Below are 17825 nucleotides of genomic sequence, written 5' to 3' on the forward strand. Positions count from 1 at the left end.
CGCGGGCCAGATGTGGCAATTTTCCGTGGCCCGTGACGTTATTAGCAAATGAAAAAATAGTATTGTTTCGTTAAATATGACCAACTTTGTTTGTTTTACTCAACCGTGGAGTGTTCAAGAAAGAAAATGTAATGAAACTTTAACTCACAACCATATATCCTCACTACGTTAAAGAAATTGAACCTTTGTGATACATAACTATGATGAAATAATGCGATCTTAGTCTGGTCATCAAGTGTAAACTCAGAAAACCGTTTAGTTTTTGTTTACTGTGTAATTTTATTTTACGTATGAGGAACGTTTACGCTTATGAAGACCAACCAACATTTCATTATATTGAGTAGGCCGAATGGACTATTTTAGGTGCCCAGGACCAGGGCCCTGGAGAGAAAAAAAATATGCTGGTACAAGTCAATTTCTGGGCCCCCCTTTGAACACTATTTGTGTGCTGATGATCAAGCGTTTAATACGTTTATTCGCCAAAAGAACAAACAAAAGCAAGCTAGCCGCACTCATTAAACAGCTTGGACAATAACGTCAAACCTTTAGAGTTTTAAAAACCTAAAATTCCTATATTTTTACTGCATGCACTATAGCGTTCGTACAGCAAAGTAAACGCTCAAAAGCAAATATTGGTCTTGACTTGTACTGTGTTCGCTTAAACCAGGGGTCACCACAAACTTTTTTCAGCGCCAAGACATGGTATTTCTAAAATCCCAAAATCTGGTAATGCGACTATAGTTAAAGGGTCGGCTACGTTTTAGGCGACGCGTGCCAAAGGCTGAATTTTAAGACCATGGCATGATAAAAACTATAAACAAGCAGTGTAACAGGTTACATTGTTACTTCAATATAAACACACAAATCGGTTGGCGTGCCATGAAAAACCACCTCGCGTGCCACGTGCCAGGGGTTGCCGCCCCCCGGTATAGTTAGTCTCATCTTATGAGCAATGCTTGTATATTACGTCACAAGTAACCTAGGAAGGCAATTGTTTGCACACAATCAACACTTGTAGTCTTGTCTGTGACGTAACAAACTGGCTCTGAATCAATCATAGGCGTTCTAATCCTATGAAACCAGGTAATATCAATTCCACATATCGCGACAGGAAAACTTTCGTAGGGAGTAGTTTAATTTTTGAATGTTACAAAGTTATCAATACGATTTCGCAAACCAAAAAATATGGTCGAGGGCCGGATGAAATGACCTCAAAAATATAAAATATATATACTTGGTATACCAAAAAAATACCTACAAATCGCACAGTAAAGTTCTGCTATTGTTTGGTTAAAGCCAACTGAACAGGTTATCTGGTAAAAGATTTCCTGTTTTTGTTGGTATACCGAGTCAAGCCAAGACTTTTCACAGCTGAGAAGACTCAAGTCAAGTCAAGCTTTCGAAAAATGTGACTTAAGTCGGACATGAGACCCCATTACTGCTAAAAACACACACACACACACACACACGCACACACACATAACTGTCGCTTTATCGCTTGTGTACTTTAACAAATATGGTCCAATAAAGTACTTCGCTTACTGCCAAAGCTGTGACCAAATCAAATACGTGTAACAAATGCTTTTATAACGTCCAGAAAACTCACCAGCACATAATGCGCAAATGTGCATAAAGCGGGATTCACACCAGACGCGTTAAGCGACAAGCGTCGCGATTTTGCGTTAGGCGTCAAGCGACGTACCATTCACACACGACGACACGCTTGTCGTGACGGCACGATTTTCTCAGTTGAAGCGTCAAGCGTCGGAGTTAAATCAGATTTAACTTTTCCGCTTGACGCTTCACATTTAAAGTATCTTGGAACAGCAGAAACCTTGGTTATAAGCAGTATAGTCACTGAAAATGGAGTTTAACGAAATGCTCATTCAAATGGTACACGATTCTCCGTGTATGTACGATGCTCAGCATTGTAACTATAAGGACAGCAAGCGAAAGGAAAACATTTGGAAGAACATCAGTCAATGCACTGGTCAATCAAGTAAGTTAGTTCAATTACTCTTTACAGAGCATGCACATAACTCTACAAATTCACTCTACATATACATATGTTACAGTGGATGTTTGTATGAAACGTTGGAAGGGCCTAAGAGACCGATTTTTGAAAGAAAAAAAGAAACAAGAGAGTGCCAAAAAAAGTGGTGCAGGAGCTTCAGCCACATCAACTTGGGAACACTATGATGCACTTACATTTTTGAATGACCATTTAAGGCACAAGTTGTATGTCAATTAATGACATTATTTAACTGATTACTGTAACCTGCTAAATAATTTTGCATACTTTGTAGGACAGTTGGTAATGTGCCTTCAAGCCCTGCAGTTCTTGATATTACACAAGATGATGCAGACACAACTGATGGTATGAATAATCATTAAACATGTACTTTTTATGACTTATGTGTGTGTTTTTGATTTTATGTTTAGAAATGATTACACTTGAAGTTGTAGATGATCCCCCTGTCCCTAACATATCTACCTCTACACCAAGTACTTCATCTAGACCAGCTAAGAAACGAAAATGTTCAGATCGCATAGAGTTTGAGGTTAGCAAAATTAAACCACTGATATATGTTGTATTGTTGTCATTATTGATCTTCCCATATTATGTTGTAGGAAGGCATTTTAAAAATGTTACATGAAAATAGAACATCAGTAGAAGAAATTAAAGGCTTGAAACCAAACCCATCAAAAGATGGTCAATTCATCAACTTTGGAAATGTTGTTGCCAACAGTTTGAAAAGCATGACAACAGACATAGCATATGAGGCTATGAGTGACATAATGCAGTATTTGTCACAGAAATTTAAACCTTCCACTGATTAATTTGCTGTTTTTTTTTGTTCATTATCACTTCTTTCTGTGCAAACTTACATTCCACAATTGGTAATGTAGCATACATGAAAATGGTTTATTGAAGAACATAAACATGAAATGGTGTATTGAAGAACATAAAACATACACATGAAGCTAAAAAGTACAAGCATGTATACACTTACAGTCGATTAACTACATTATTTTGCCATGAAAGTTTGCCATTTTCTGACAAGAAATAATCCTTAAATGTATCCCTAATTAGAGCAGCTTCATGAGCATACATATTTGTACCCATTCTACCTATGGGTTGGAAGTTTGAGGAGTTTTGAATTTCATATCGCCATTCTCCAAATATCATATTTCCCATTCTGTCTTCCCGGTCAACATATGTTGGTGCACAATACATTCTTTCATTTTCCAAAGATTGCCTACTTTTTATCTGTAAAAAGTTATGTAAACAACAGGCAGCTTTTGTTATGGCAATTGCTTTTTGGGGCTCAGCTATAATAGATCTTCTGAATATTCGCCAGCGAGTGGCTAAAATACCAAAGGTATTTTCAATGACCCTTCTGGCACGTGATAGACGGTAGTTAAAAACACTTTTATCAAAAGGAAGTCTCTTTCCTGGGTAGGGTCTCATTAGGTTGGGTCTTAGAGGAAAAGCAGCATCACCCACAATACAGTAAGGGACAGTTATATTGGTTTTTGGAATACATTCAGCAGCAGGCATATTTAAATCATCATTCATAAATTTTTTACCGTATTCAGAATTGGCAAAAACACCCCCATCACTGTGTCTGCCCGAATCACCAATATCTAACAAAGTAAAGCAATAATGTGCATCACATACAGCCATTAATACAATGCTATGTGTTCCCTTGTAGTTAAAATATTCAGATCCAGCATTTTTGGGGGCCTGAATGACCACATGCTTGCCATCTATGGCACCTAAACACATTGGAAAATCCCATAAATCATCAAATTCCTTTGCAATTATTTTCCATTCTTCTGAACTTTGTGGGGGTTTAAGGTATTCTGGCTGCAATACAGACCATATTGCTTCACAAGTTTCATTGATGATTTGGCACACAGTTGAATGGCCAACTCTGTAACTCAAGGAAATGGTTGCTTGAGAGTCCCCGGTGGCCAAAAACCTGTAATAAATGTGGTCATATTAAAATAATGAACTTGCACATTAATCAACAAACAAGTAAAACCCACCTTAGCGTAATTGCGAGTCTTTGTGCAGATGAAATTGATTTTCTCCAGTGGGTATCCTTTTTGCTGATCAAAGGTTCTACTTTCTGGAGTAGTTCATAGAAAGTTTGCACATCCATTCTAAAGTACTTGTGAAAGCTTTGATGGTCATTCTGCATGTTTTTCACCAAGTTAAACTCACCCATTTCTTCTCTGTCCTGAAAGATTGGACGAACCCATACTCTGCATATAAACTAAAATCCTCAACAAATTGATTTAGGCACTTTGATAGTGAAATATGTCTTACCTTCTTGGGTAAATAATGTTGCGAACAAGTATCATGATAAGAATCAATTGCTGTTCCAGCAACAATAAAAGCAGTAGGTCAATTCTATCCATTTTAACTGTTCAGTGAAGATAAAGGCTGATTTTGCATCACAACAATACCTTTTTGCAGCATGTACCGTCGTCCGCTTTGACGCCTACCGCGTAGTGTGTGTGTAACCCCTTGTCGCTTGACGCTAGACGTGACGTTTATCGGTTGACGCGAGTGTCACATCGCCAACGCCAGACGCTTGACGTTTAACGCGTATGTCTGCATAGCCCTTAATTCTTACCAAACAACGGACGCAACTGTGGCACAAAAAAGCAGAAACATCAAAAAAAGAGATCTTGCTAAAATTCGTGCATGCACCAACGTAACAATCATAAAACTTGTTGCATAGAGATGCACTACAAACAAATCAAACTCCACATTCGGCAATTAGCATCAACATTTTTCAGTTTTAAAACAATTTTAAAAGTACACATTTCACCCTGTAATCTTCAACTTAATAATTATGGGCCCCGGTGCGGCGCACCGGCTGCACCCCCCTCTCGTGGGGCCTGCCCAGGACGGTGATTTTCATAAGAAACAAATTGAACTCGCGGTCAAAGATAAATCCAATGCTAAAGTCAATTAAACGCTTTTGCAAAACTAAATCTTAACCTGCTGAAAGTAATTTTCAGTTTTACCACTGCAGCATTTAAGATTCATTCCACCTGGATATTATTTGCTTGGTAACGCATATCAATGATCTAAAAGCGGTTTGTGACATCACAGACAAAACTGAGTTATGAATTATGCGCAAACAATTGCTTTCACTGATGATTGTGGTGAAATAAAAAGCCTTGAACACGCAAAAAAGATTTTAAAGACATAACCTCCTGAAGGTCAACGAAAATAGCGCCTTCAATCATTCAAGAACCCAAAACTTTGGTTTGGAAAGAGCAGGCGTAAAGTGTTAATAGAATGGTGTAGCATGCAGTATCAAGGCCTTTGAAAGTTTTAAATCTCAGGGCGCATGTGGCCCGCGGCTTCAAGGCAGATCAAAAATTGGCCCTGGACAAACTTTTGAGTCGGAGACCCGTGCTCTAACCCAATGGATCTCAACCTTTCGTGGATGGTGGCTCACTAAAACTAACTTTTTGGCCTCATGGCCCCTTTCAAGTAACCCTGTAGGTCATGTGACCCTTTTAAAAAATTTAAATGGCAACACATGTTGGAATTCGTTACTAATTTAGACTTTAAACAGGTTGAATACAAATTGAGTAGAGTGGAAAAGGCTGCCTAACACTCATTGGTGGTTACAAAAGGAACGAGGGCTTTTAGAGTCATCTTGGAAAGATTGTCCCATTTCTATCCAAAAGTCACTGCAGCACATATCTCGGTGAAGAAGTTTTGCGCCACCATCGTTAATCATATCAATAAACTCTTCTTGAATTTCATTCGATTCTGAAGGTAAATCGTTTAACTTGAGTGCAAATAGGGTGTTAATGAAACGGTGCAATTTGTCCAATTCCTGTAAATTTGGAAAATAATGTAAGATTTCTCACTGCGAATAGACATGTGTCGTTTCACCACTTAATAATATCATCCTTTGCTTCAAGTTCGTGGTTATCCAAAAATTGATTTAAGCTCTGAAAAGGGAGCAAAGTTTTTCTTTTCCAATTTGGAAGCCACGGCACTATTTTCGTATTGAAACTTTTCATGGGAGTGAAGAGCGTTTGTTTCTTTTCCTTGCAGAGCCAGGTATACGAAGTTGACAGATTCAAAAATGTCAACAGAAAAAGAAGCATAAAAAAAACTATTGTCAGAAAAGGTACTGTGTAGTTCTGAGCGACATTATGAACACTCGCTCGCTTAACGAGCTCGGTAAAAAAAAAAAAAAAAATCTCCAGCAACTCGGTAACGTATTTGCGAAGTGTCCTCGCACACGCCTCGCTAAAACCTGACGCAAATACGAGAGAATGCGTCAAAGACGCCCGACTCAGCAAAACCGGTAAGTCGCGCTTTGCGACAAACATGTTGCGCCTGTTATTTGGGCTGTTTTTAAAGCATTTTGCGATATAACCTCAAAATGTTTGGACTTCCTACAGACAGTTTGGAATTTGTTACTTGGTAAAGTAGCACAAAAGCAAAGTAGACAAGAGTTCAAATGGAGGTTTCATATCCTCAAAAAAGTGCAAAACATATTTTGGTATAATTTTCATGAAAAGAAAACGTCGGAGCTTCATAACATTACGATAAGATCTGTGATTAACGTAGGTTTGCACTGAATAAAATGCTTCACAATTTCTAACTGGTGACATAATAAACAATGACCACTTTGTAATACTTAACACATGTATTGTACCACTCATTTTATAAGGTTCTAAACCAGTGGTTCCCAACCAGGGCCCTTGGCCCCCCAAGGGGGCCACGAGCTGTGGTCCGGGGGGCCACGGGCGTAGATTCACCAGAAACACCCACTAAAAACCATTTTCTTTTTAACATCATTCCCCAATTTAATCGACTATTTCACATACTATTTGTCTATAGTGAGGTTTTTTACAAATACAGATTCTTATTTACGCTACTGAACCTGTTTAAAGCCGAAATTAGTACCAAATTTCAACACGAGATTTCCATTTACATTTTTAGGGGGGCCACAGGTCCTGTAGGGTTACTTGAGGGGGGCCATGAAGCCCAAAAGTAACTTTTAGGGGGCCACGGTCCACGAAAGGTTGGGAACCACTGTTCTAAACCATCCCAGTATTACATTTTCTTTTTTCAATTACAGGTTTTTAAAACAAAATAAGAACCAGCATTCTCATTACAAAGAGACAGACCAAAACCATGATGCATAAAGAGACTTGCAGGACACACAAAAAAGACCCAAATATGTGCTAAAACAGCAAATTGGATGCAAATGATCATTGCATTGTGACCTAAATTACAGGTCAAATTTGACTCTTGTAAAGCTGAAAAAAATGACAACCAGGCCCAGGCAGTTCATAAAAATTACGCTTTTATGCAGTGTTAGTACTGTATTGCGTTTGCATTATGTTTATTAGTGTTTCTGTCTATTACCCACCCCACATGCTAGTTTAAAACGACCCAATTGTCAATTTGTACAATGTTTGATTTTTTTTTTTTTTGCCTCTTATATTTCAATTTTATTTATGTAATGCTACACTGTCACTTTTTGTTTCTAATAAACACAGGTACATGCTGTTTAAATAATCATGTATTGAAATTGAATCACTTCAGTATCCAATATTGTGCAGATCAGTACATTTATTGTGGAGGTTCTTTAATGGCAGTACTGCAGGCAGGGATTTGGGACACATTACAAAACGGACAAGTATTTTGAAAAATAGAACAAACACATGGCAATCTTATAAACTTAACACAACATAACTGTTGTATCAATAAAAAACAACCAATTTTGACACGTCCATCTTATAGCTGGAGTGTTAAAGGAAAATGTAGACCCAGCAGACACACGACGTCCTATAGATATCGCGACGTCGAATTGACGAATTTCGCCGTTCCGTCGTTGTCTGTCCGTTATAACTACGTCTATTAGACGTCCAGTTTTGGTAAATATCAGACCAAACCAGAGGGTCAAAGTTTGGACGTCTTGTCGACTTACATATTTGGTCGAAATACGGGCCAAGTCACATGTCATTTGTTTGGACGTCAAAATTTTACGTCGGTCACTTATGAACTGGTTATCGTCCATCGACGTCCTTGAACGTAGAAATTGTAACTGATTTTCGACGTCATTTTTTGGTAATTTGGAGTACATCCAATAAAGGTAAAAATGTTTATGTGATTTGAGTCCGAGAACATTGAAAACTTGGCATAAAGTTGTGTCGTGACAACGATGTTTTTCAACAAACCTTTCTTTGCGATTTCAAAAACACTGTACTTTAGAGTGCAAGTTAAATGGATTTTCTGCAACAAGAAACATTTTTTCTTCACATCGCAAAAATATTCCATGAAGCCTTTTGTTCCAGCTCCCTTGGGCATCGATGCAGTCAAGTGGAAAAATCATTTGATGTTTGACTCCGCCACAGCGGTTATCGCTGCAATGTTTATGTCGGGATTAGTGATGTCGCGGACAGAGTTTTTTAAAATTTTGTTCGCACCGCAAAATTCCAAGCTGTTCGCAAACCGCACCGAAGCTGCAAAACTTATCAAAAGTTTTGTTGACACTGCTCCGCACCGCATATAATATTGTACCATAAACCCCTACATCAGTTCCTAAACCTGTAATGCAAAACATGCAACATTAAACATGTATTAATGTTATCTTAAAAATCAACTAGTTTGCATGAAATAGTCAAACAGCAACAGCATAACAAAGTCATAAATTCTTTAAACAACAAATAACAAACCAACAATCTTAAAATAAACCACTACTCCTTTAAAAAAACTATTCAAAAACACAATTGCATTAATTGAATCTGGGTGCAACTGATTCCACCTTTCTTCATACACTCTCGCAGCACATGAAAACACCCTTTCTGAAGAAGCAGATGAGCAAGGTGTTGAAAGAACACTTTTTGCAAACTTTGCAAGCTTAGGAAACAATGAACTTTGCTGGTTCCAAAATTTAATTACATCAAAACCTCCTAAATGATTTGCATATGTTGTGCACCGCTGGCGCCCACTTATGGGGAGGCGGGGAGGCGCCGCAATTTGCTGTGTAAATAAAAAACATGGTTGAAACCAACCAAACGACCTAGAAACGTAAGAAACGATTATTATAATGGCTTTTTAGACGCATGTGCGCCTTGTTGCGGAAAAATAAAACATGCTTTGTAATAATTGTTGCGGGGAAAGAAAAATGTATTACTGTATAGTTGGGTCGGCATCAGCTGCTAATGCAAAGGGTGTAACTTGTGACGTTAGGTGACATCCGGGCTGAAAATATTTCCGTCTTTACCGAGTTATAAAATTCTGCCTCCCCGCCGATTATAGCAAGTGGGCGCCTATGTTGTGCACTCAGAAGAAAAGTCAGCATGGATATATTTTGTAACCTCATCATAAGTTTGTTCAGTATTTGGAGTATCAGCATAGTCATTAAAATCTAATGCAAAGTCACACTTTCTCTTTTTTTGTGTAACATTTTGGTACATATGGTCAGTCGACAGCATGGGTTGAAAATCACTATTAGAAGAAGATTGATTCACATCCAATTTTTCCCCTTACTAAATTTGGGACTTCCACTGCACATTCTGCAGGTAGAACTGACAAACTTTTAAACTTAGGAAATAGAAAAAGGGCAATCTTGTAGGTGTCAAGACTTGGCCATTTGCTCTTAATCAATTGAGTGCATTTTAATTTTAACATTTTCAACACTATAGTATTCGTTGGCAGTGTTTTACAGTGGTCCTGTAATTTTTTTTCCACAAAAGCACACCATGAATGGTAGGATACTTGTCACCTTCCATTGCTTCCGATACTTGTTTGAAAGGCAAAAGAAAATTAATAAGTTCATTCATTAATACAATGTCAATATTTTCAAGTCGAGATTGTTGGCCTTTCTCAATCAAAAGAGTTTCTATTTCATCAAACACCTTGTTTACACTGATTAGAACTGCAAGTTTTGTGTTCCATCTTGTTTCACATTCCTGTATAACTGAACTAGTCAGCAGACAAGCAAGGCCGCTCCGTTTTAAGTAAGTAACTAAATCTTTCACTTCTGAAAGCAGTTTCACAACAGAACTTATTTGACTATTGTAGCGACTGATCACTTGCTAGATCTATTCCTTAATTGAAAGTCCGTTTTTTGCACAATTAAATCCGTAGTGACTTTGTATTGGTACAAAAGTAGAGTTGAGTTATAGTGATGATATTATAGTGATATCGTATCGCTTGAAACAACATGTATATATACGTACAACTGTCAAAGACAAACAGTCAACAAAAGGTGACAACATATGATATACAGCTGTGTGGAATTAAATGCTTGAGGTGTTGATTGTTTTACTTGTCAAATACGTTTGTTCTGATCACAATCCCACATAGGTATCCCCCCTGACAAGTGTTTTCTGTATAATGATACAAATTACGATTAGGGTAAATTTGATAAAAGTTCGACTTTTCACATCACCAAACACATAAGCGACCGCCACCAAACAGTTCTTTCCAATGACCATTGCGCGCTCTTCGTTCTTCGGACATAGTCTTTTAAATTGTTCCACGACATGTACATATGCTTGGTCAGTGTCTACGTTGGTGTACAGAGGTCGACATGATTGTTTGTTTTCTCAGCGCGGTCATTTCTTCAGCGGTGCTTGCTTGTGTATTGGTGAATGTTACTTGGTCTTGTCCGGATGAAAAACTTCAAAAACAAAAATATAAACAGCAAAATTGCGGCAAACATATTGTGATAACTATTAAGTGTAGGTGAAGGGTTATGTCACAAAATCGGTAATCGGTCCAAACAAGAAATTATGCGTGTGTACGTTAATAACGGTTTGCAAAGTTCTCTACACCCTAATACTAAGCTCAACTCGCTAACTTTGAGGCATCACGGATTTGCTTTGCGAGGAGCTGACATTCCCTAATGCAAGGATTTGCAGACCGTGGGATCAGACAATAAAAATGAATGAATGCAATACAATATGGCAGCCTTGCGACCTTCTCAGAACGATTTCCCACATAATCGCAACCTCAGTGAGTCGAGGGTTTCTAACGATGACATGCCGGCGAGTTTCATTGATCGCTCGGTGTGTGCTTTTTGCTCATAAACAGCACATTAAGTAGATTGTTATTCCTCCGTATCAAACACACAGGTTACATATTTCTCGGTACAAGTTATAGTTAAGTTGACATCTTACAACTACCATACACTAAACAGTTATTACGGCTTCAGACAATACGCAATACATTAAATTTTGACATATCCCAAGTTTGGGCTAGGCGTTAGATCTTAAAAGTGTAAATAAATATAACATAACATAATGTTAGGCGTAGCTTGGTAATACAACATTCATCAAAATGCAAACTTAACTTTCATCGTTTTTAACAAACAACATTGTCATCGAAGTTGTGGTCCATTTTGCTTTGTTCCCTTCTTTTTGCTTGTTTTCCATTTCCATATCGATTTTTGCTACTTTAGGTCACGTCGCTGCTTGGTTGGTTGAAGTTAGAAGGTGTTGCTGGTTCTGATCACGTCGGGGTATCACCATTTACGTAGCGACCCCGACGCTTGCTGGATCTAATCCTTAATTGAAAGTCCGTTTTGTGCACAATTAAATCCGTAGTGACTTTGTATTGGTACAAAAGTAGAGTTGAGTTATAGTGATATCGTATCGCTTGAAACAACATGTATATATGCGTACAACTGTCAACGACAAACAGTCAACTAGATCTAATCCTTAATTGCTAGATCTAATCCTTAATTGAAAGTCCGTTTTGTGCACAATTAAATCCGTAGTGACTTTGTATTGGTACAAAAGTAGAGTTGAGTTATAGTGATGATATTATAGTGATATTAAAGTGATATCGTATCGCTTGAAACAACATGTATATATACGTACAACTGTCAAAGACAAACAGTCAACAAAAGGAATTAAATGCTTGATGTGTTGATTGTTTTACTTGTCAAATACGTTTGTTCTGATCACAATCCCACACTATAATAGGTTTCATCATACAGTAAAGTTTCTTCATTCTCCTCTTTATCATTGCACTGAATACTTGCACGTTTTATTCTAAAGACATGATACAATACAGTGTTTAAAATATGGTAGCCAGTTAAAAACCTCTAATGCTTTTTTTACATTTGCTCCTCTATCAGACACAAAAGTAACTGATTTCATCAACTCCATTGTAAAACCATACTTTATTAAGCTTCTTACCAATTCGTTTGTAATATAATCTGCAGATTTAACAGATGGAGAAAATTGCTCACAAAATATGGCACTTTCTTCGATCCACTGTGCAGTACATGACATATAGCTTTGTTTTTTATGGCTATCTGTCCATAAATCAACAGTCATGCCGACTCCTCCATTGCAATGTATAGCCTGATTTAATTTTGCAATCAAATTACCTCTTTCCTCTGCTGCTGACTCTTACATACTTGCTGATGGTATTTCTTGAAGGCAAAACACCTGAAACATTCACCTGTCCATATTTTGCGCCTACATTGATTAAAGTCTGTGCAAAGTTCTTCATTCCACTTCATTCTTGTTCCACATGTCTGGCTAAGTGGGTTGTGCCTGTCGTGTGGCTAATATACTTGAAACACTTCAAGCACTGTCTGCATGCTAACATCGGAAGTTGTTTGGAAGCCGAAGATTCTGCTCCTGCCTTCTCTGCCACTATGCCAAAAGTGTTCCAAATGCTAGATTTTCCGCATTTTTTTTATAATACAGAGCTCGCCTGCCTCCAAACTTTTTTTGACTTAGCAAAAATACCAAAAAAAAAAAAAAAATTGATAACAAAAAAATCGAATAACCCTAATTTAACGTTTACGTGTACTCTAAAATTCTAAAGGCATACAACCAATTGTTATTTCACAATAGCTCTGCTTAATCATGACAGAAAAACGTATCAAACCTGTGTACATAAAAGTTGAGAACTTCTTTAAAGCAAAAGTAATTACACAAGTTGCACGGCGTGCGGCATTGACGCTGCATAAAAATTTATTAATGCCGCGGCCGCGCATAAAAAAATACCTCAAAAAATTGCGCGGCCGTCACGGTAGAGCTACTAACGGAGTGCCTCCTTGGACAGTGGTTCTCAAACTTTTTTGTGCGCGACCCAAATCTGAGCTTTATGAACTTGTTGCGACCCAAGCCTCAAACATCAAAATATGTGTTTTTTATTTCTTGTAACTTACGAATACCTACTTGTCCTTGAATGCTAACTGTTACATCTCAAGTTCAGTTTCGCATGATTAACCTCGTATCATTCCCCGTGCTAACACGTTACAATCGCCGTGTGCGTAACCGAATGTTGGAAGGCTATTGTCTGTATGTTGTAATGATTGGTTCATTTTGCCGAACAACGTGGTCGAGTGAGGCTGTATTTCGCTATGGTAGTACAGTAGCTGGGTGCCATCTAAACTCTCAGAAAACCACTTACTTATGATGCAATACTCCAAGGTTACGAAGATAAAGCCACATAAAATGCGTTAGTTACAATAATTCAGTCATGACTAGGAATTGGAAATACTTGAAATGAAAAAGTTCATTTAGGCAGAAATTGAATCACCATAGCGCGACCCATTTTTTTACCCTGCGCTACCCATACTTTGAGAACCAATGGGGAGATCCAAAAGTGCTTAATTTTCGATAGGTGGCGCAATGGAGCATTCACGCCAAAATGAAAAAAAAAAAAAATTCGCGCCAAACAAAAATTATTTTATAGAAGGGTTTGATTTAGTATATTTTTTTTATCTGTTTTTAAACTATCTGGTTTGATTTAGTATATTTTTATGTGTTTTGACTGTCTGCATTACAATAATGCATTTCAGGTAAAAATTGACATAAAGTTAACAAACTGTAATGTGGGGAAAATTTGTATGGGGGATGGGGGAAGTGAAAGGGGGGGGTAGGGGAATTAAAAGACAGAGTTGGAAAAAAGTAAGTGTTAGATAGTTTGAACAGTTGAACATAAAATTAAATTGTTGTGTTTGTTGCAGACGAAAAAACCAATTAATACTGGCAGACAAAAACGGTGAGATTTTATGATGAAATGTTTTGTGTGTATTTCATGGTTAATGTATTCATTATTTTTCAGATTCATACCGTACAAAAAAATTGTACGCCTGCAAAAGTAAGTGAACTATCTTAAATGAATTCAAATTTTGATGAGAAAATAATTTTACACATAAAACATTTATTTGTAGGCAAAATATAATTCCTCGACATTCAAGGTAAGCTACAACATTGCATAAATTTTTTCTTGCCTATATGACAAATTATATTGTTTGCAGATGGCTATCCAGGCATTTATTTTTTTTAAGGTTTATTGTTTGAAGTAAGGTTGATTTTTGTAATATTTGATGAATAGAAAGTTGTAACAGTACTACTAATGGCACACTATGTTTTTTTACACACAGGGAGAACAATAAAAGTAACTCAAACTGTAAGTTTGTATTGTAGACTTTTTAACTTGCAAATGTTGTAACAGTACAACTAATGACACACTATGCTTTTTTACACACAGGGAGAACAAATAAAAGAAACTCAAACTGTAAGTTTGTATTGTAGACTTTTTAACTTGCAAATGTTGTAACAGTACTACTAATGACACACTATGCTTTTTTACACACGGGGAGAACAAATAAAAGAAACTCAAACTGTAAGTTTGTATTGTAGACTTTTTAACTTGCAAATGTTGTAACAGTACTACTAACGACACACTATGCTTTTTTACACACAGGGAGAACAAACAAAAGAAACTCAAACTGTAAGTTTGTATTGTAGACTTTTTAACTTGCAAATGTTGTAACAGTACTACTAATGGCACACTATGCTTTTTTAGACACAAGAAGAAAAAGTGGTTTGAATGTAAGTATGGGTACAAACATCTTTCAAAAAATATTCTTATACTAAACTGTTTGTGTGCTTTGCAGAAAACAAGGAATAAAAGTTTATTAGCAGTTTGTGGCTGTATGATATTTGATGACAGTTTAGGACAGAAATGGTGAAATTTTTTTGCAAGGTGTTTAAAAAAATTGTGAGAATTCCAACCACACCCATGAGGCTCTCATTCGTGGTCGTTGGCATTTTTGTTTACCCAGACGCCTCGCCAGTAGCCATATGAAACTGGGGGTTCTTAGAACCACACCATTTGAGCGTTCGAGCCTTTAGTTTTAGCAACCGTCCTAGGCTTTCGGTTAACCACATCTTTTGAGCGTTCAAGTCTGCAGAAGACAGATTGGTTAACCACAACCAGTTAGGCGTTTAAGCAAAAATGCTTATTGGTTAACCACACTCAGGCGTTCAAGCAAAAAAAAGCTGTTCATAAACAAATGAGCTTTTCGGACATTGGAAGGAATATTACCATCTCTTTCTTATTGAAAGCCAAAAAAATAAATAACACAAATTGCACTAATTTTTGCGCAACCGGGTGACATGGCAATTAGGGACAAATGAACCTTTTGTCTGAAATAGGACACTGCGAAATGTCAAAGCAACTGGTGTGAAAACCTTGTTTACATCTCATACATGTAATCCAGTCACTTTTCGCCATGCCGATAGTTTTTACATGTTTGTCAGTCCCACACATTTTACATTGATCTCTCTCTAGTTTGCCTTGAAGGCAGTTACCAGATATAAGGTTAATATCACACACCAATCACCAATTGGTTTTGAATGTCAACTGCCAAAAGAATCCAATGGCGGTGTGAAGGGTTCCATGGAATAAAAATAAGCTTTTTATCGATTAGAGACATATCATGCCAAAGCTTTCCAATAGGTCTCATATTTTCCAGGAGTTGTGCCATCATAGTACAAACATACAATGTATGGTTGTTGGCAGACACTATTTGCCACAAATAGCTGTCAATTACATCGCCAAACAGCCATCCAACTACAAAGTGTTTGTCAAATATTTTTAAAAGTTGTTCTTCAAGTTTTGGTAAAGTTTGTTCCAGTGACTTTAACTCCAAAATTGAAAGCGAATGATGTCCATTTACTAAAATCTTTTCATTGACTTTGTACCTGTTAAGGCTGTCCAAACTAGGTGTAAAACATTTTGACCCTGTTGACAAATTGACCGTTCCAGAAGTTTCGTTGTATACTGGGGACGGCAAAGTAGTCACTTGGTGCAGTTGCTGCATAGTATTTGCAAAAGCTCCCACTCTTGATGTAAATGGGTTTGTCTTTGGTCGTTTACGGGGAAGCTCATCACCACTATTAGACAAAGGCATCTTTCTTTTTGTTGCACCAAACTTTTGTTCTGAAATTTGGGAAATTCTTACATGTTTTTAATGTCACTTAACAAATCATTAAATTTCTTTTTTTTTTAAATTACAAATCATAAAAGTATTTGTGGGTGACTTTTTAAATGTCTCTGAAGACAGTAAATAAGTTTCAGGAACATCAGAGATGCAATTACTTGCTATAGCTTCTTCATCTGATTTTGTTGCACTTATATAGTTCACAACATTTGGATCCAACACCATGTGAACAGAGTTGTGATACCATTCTGGTAAGCTGGACCAATCAACATCATCATACTTGTTAAACACAGCAAACATGTGCTTGCATGGCAAGAAGTGTCGTGTAAAATCTGCACATGTGCATTTGGGAAATTCATCCCTTGATCCAAATTGAACGGTGTATATTTGGTTAGTAGAATCACTTTTAACTTTTTTGATAAAGTACTTCTGAAGTTTAACATTATCTAACCAAAATACACTGCACTGAAAATTTGTTAATGCTGTTTGATAACTTTGCTCGCTTTCAGCACTTGCTATAGCTCTCATAAATGCTAAAACTTCATCTTTGTTATCTCGAACTCCATTTTCTGACTTTTTCACCCAGCGCTCCCATACTTGCTCACGATGAAAGTCGCAAATTAATACATTGCAATTTACAAAAGTATTAAATTAATACCTTATTCTTGTCACTAAAAATGTATATACCCCCATGTTCAGCAATAGAAAGACATATAATTGTGCTTACCTGAAAATACACTTTCAATGGCATGTATTTCAGCATCACATTTGTCTGTCATGAAAAATGAAGGTTTCCAGGCAAGTGTCCATTTTTAAAAAATTGAAAGAGCTTCTTCAATATTGATTTGCCTTTCATTTTAAGTGATAAAACTTGCAACAACCTGGTAGTTTACGTTTGTCTTAACACACAAAAAAAATAAGGGCAGAGCATACTTCCGATGTTTTATAAGTGGCATCAAGTAACGAAATGTCTTGCCCATAACGAAGTAGAAGTTTGCGCTGCCAATGAAATTAATGGACAAATAGCATGGTTTGTTCGGAAGCAATTACAGGAGCTGTTATTTCATCGGTAAGATCTCAAGAAGTGTTTTGGTAGAACTGGAAAATGGCCGAGAAAAGATTTTGTCTTCTGGATCACCAGCCTTGACCCACTCATCAACCAAACATTGGACATTTGTCTGATCCATTTTTGCAAGCTTACGTTTTAAAAATGACCTGTAGAAGTGACTCTCAACATCCTTTCTTGTTGGAAAAAATCTCCGGTTTGTGCTTGATGGTACATCATCATTTTTAAACAGCTCATGTATCACAAATGATTTTAAGCCTCTCATAATCTCCCCAATATTACACACACCTTCATTCACCATTTCATCAATTTTTGTAATGATTCGTTTGTCAACCATTTGAAGAAATCCTGCTGACTAACCCCTGGCACTGTGGTTTTTTTCATGGCACGCCAACCAATTTGCGCGTTTATATTAAAGTAACAATTTATCCGGTTACACTGCTTGTTTTCAGTTTTTATCATGCCATTGTCTTAAAATTCATCCTTACATGCACAAA

At 37.1% G+C, this 17825-nt stretch overlaps 1 protein-coding gene across 1 annotated transcript; it reads left to right on the forward strand.

Annotated features, from left to right (window-relative positions):
* The first annotated feature begins 1636 nt into the window (after positions 1-1636).
* LOC145233142 (uncharacterized) lies at positions 1637-2937 on the forward strand. The gene is made up of 5 exons (XM_080097801.1): positions 1637-1999; positions 2076-2238; positions 2307-2377; positions 2443-2561; positions 2632-2937. Exons 1-5 carry the CDS (start codon positions 1864-1866, stop codon positions 2839-2841), a joined length of 699 nt encoding a protein of 232 aa, XP_079953927.1. The 5' UTR covers positions 1637-1863; the 3' UTR covers positions 2842-2937.
* Positions 2938-17825: the final 14888 nt, after the last annotated feature.

The sequence above is a fragment of the Phallusia mammillata genome, chromosome 6 (genome assembly GCF_965637545.1).
Source record: "Phallusia mammillata chromosome 6, kaPhaMamm4.hap1.1, whole genome shotgun sequence".
NCBI classification, from domain to species: Eukaryota; Metazoa; Chordata; class Ascidiacea; order Phlebobranchia; family Ascidiidae; genus Phallusia; species Phallusia mammillata.

Excerpts from the sequence above, each read along its gene's own strand:
- LOC145233142 (XM_080097801.1), top strand. The coding sequence starts at position 1,864 with ATGGAGTTTAACGAAATGCTCATTCAAATGGTACACGATTCTCCGTGT. Across the intron at positions 2,378-2,442 it reads TGATGCAGACACAACTGATG|AAATGATTACACTTGAAGTT; the intron begins GTATGAATAATC and ends TTTTATGTTTAG. Across the intron at positions 2,562-2,631 it reads CAGATCGCATAGAGTTTGAG|GAAGGCATTTTAAAAATGTT; the intron begins GTTAGCAAAATT and ends ATTATGTTGTAG.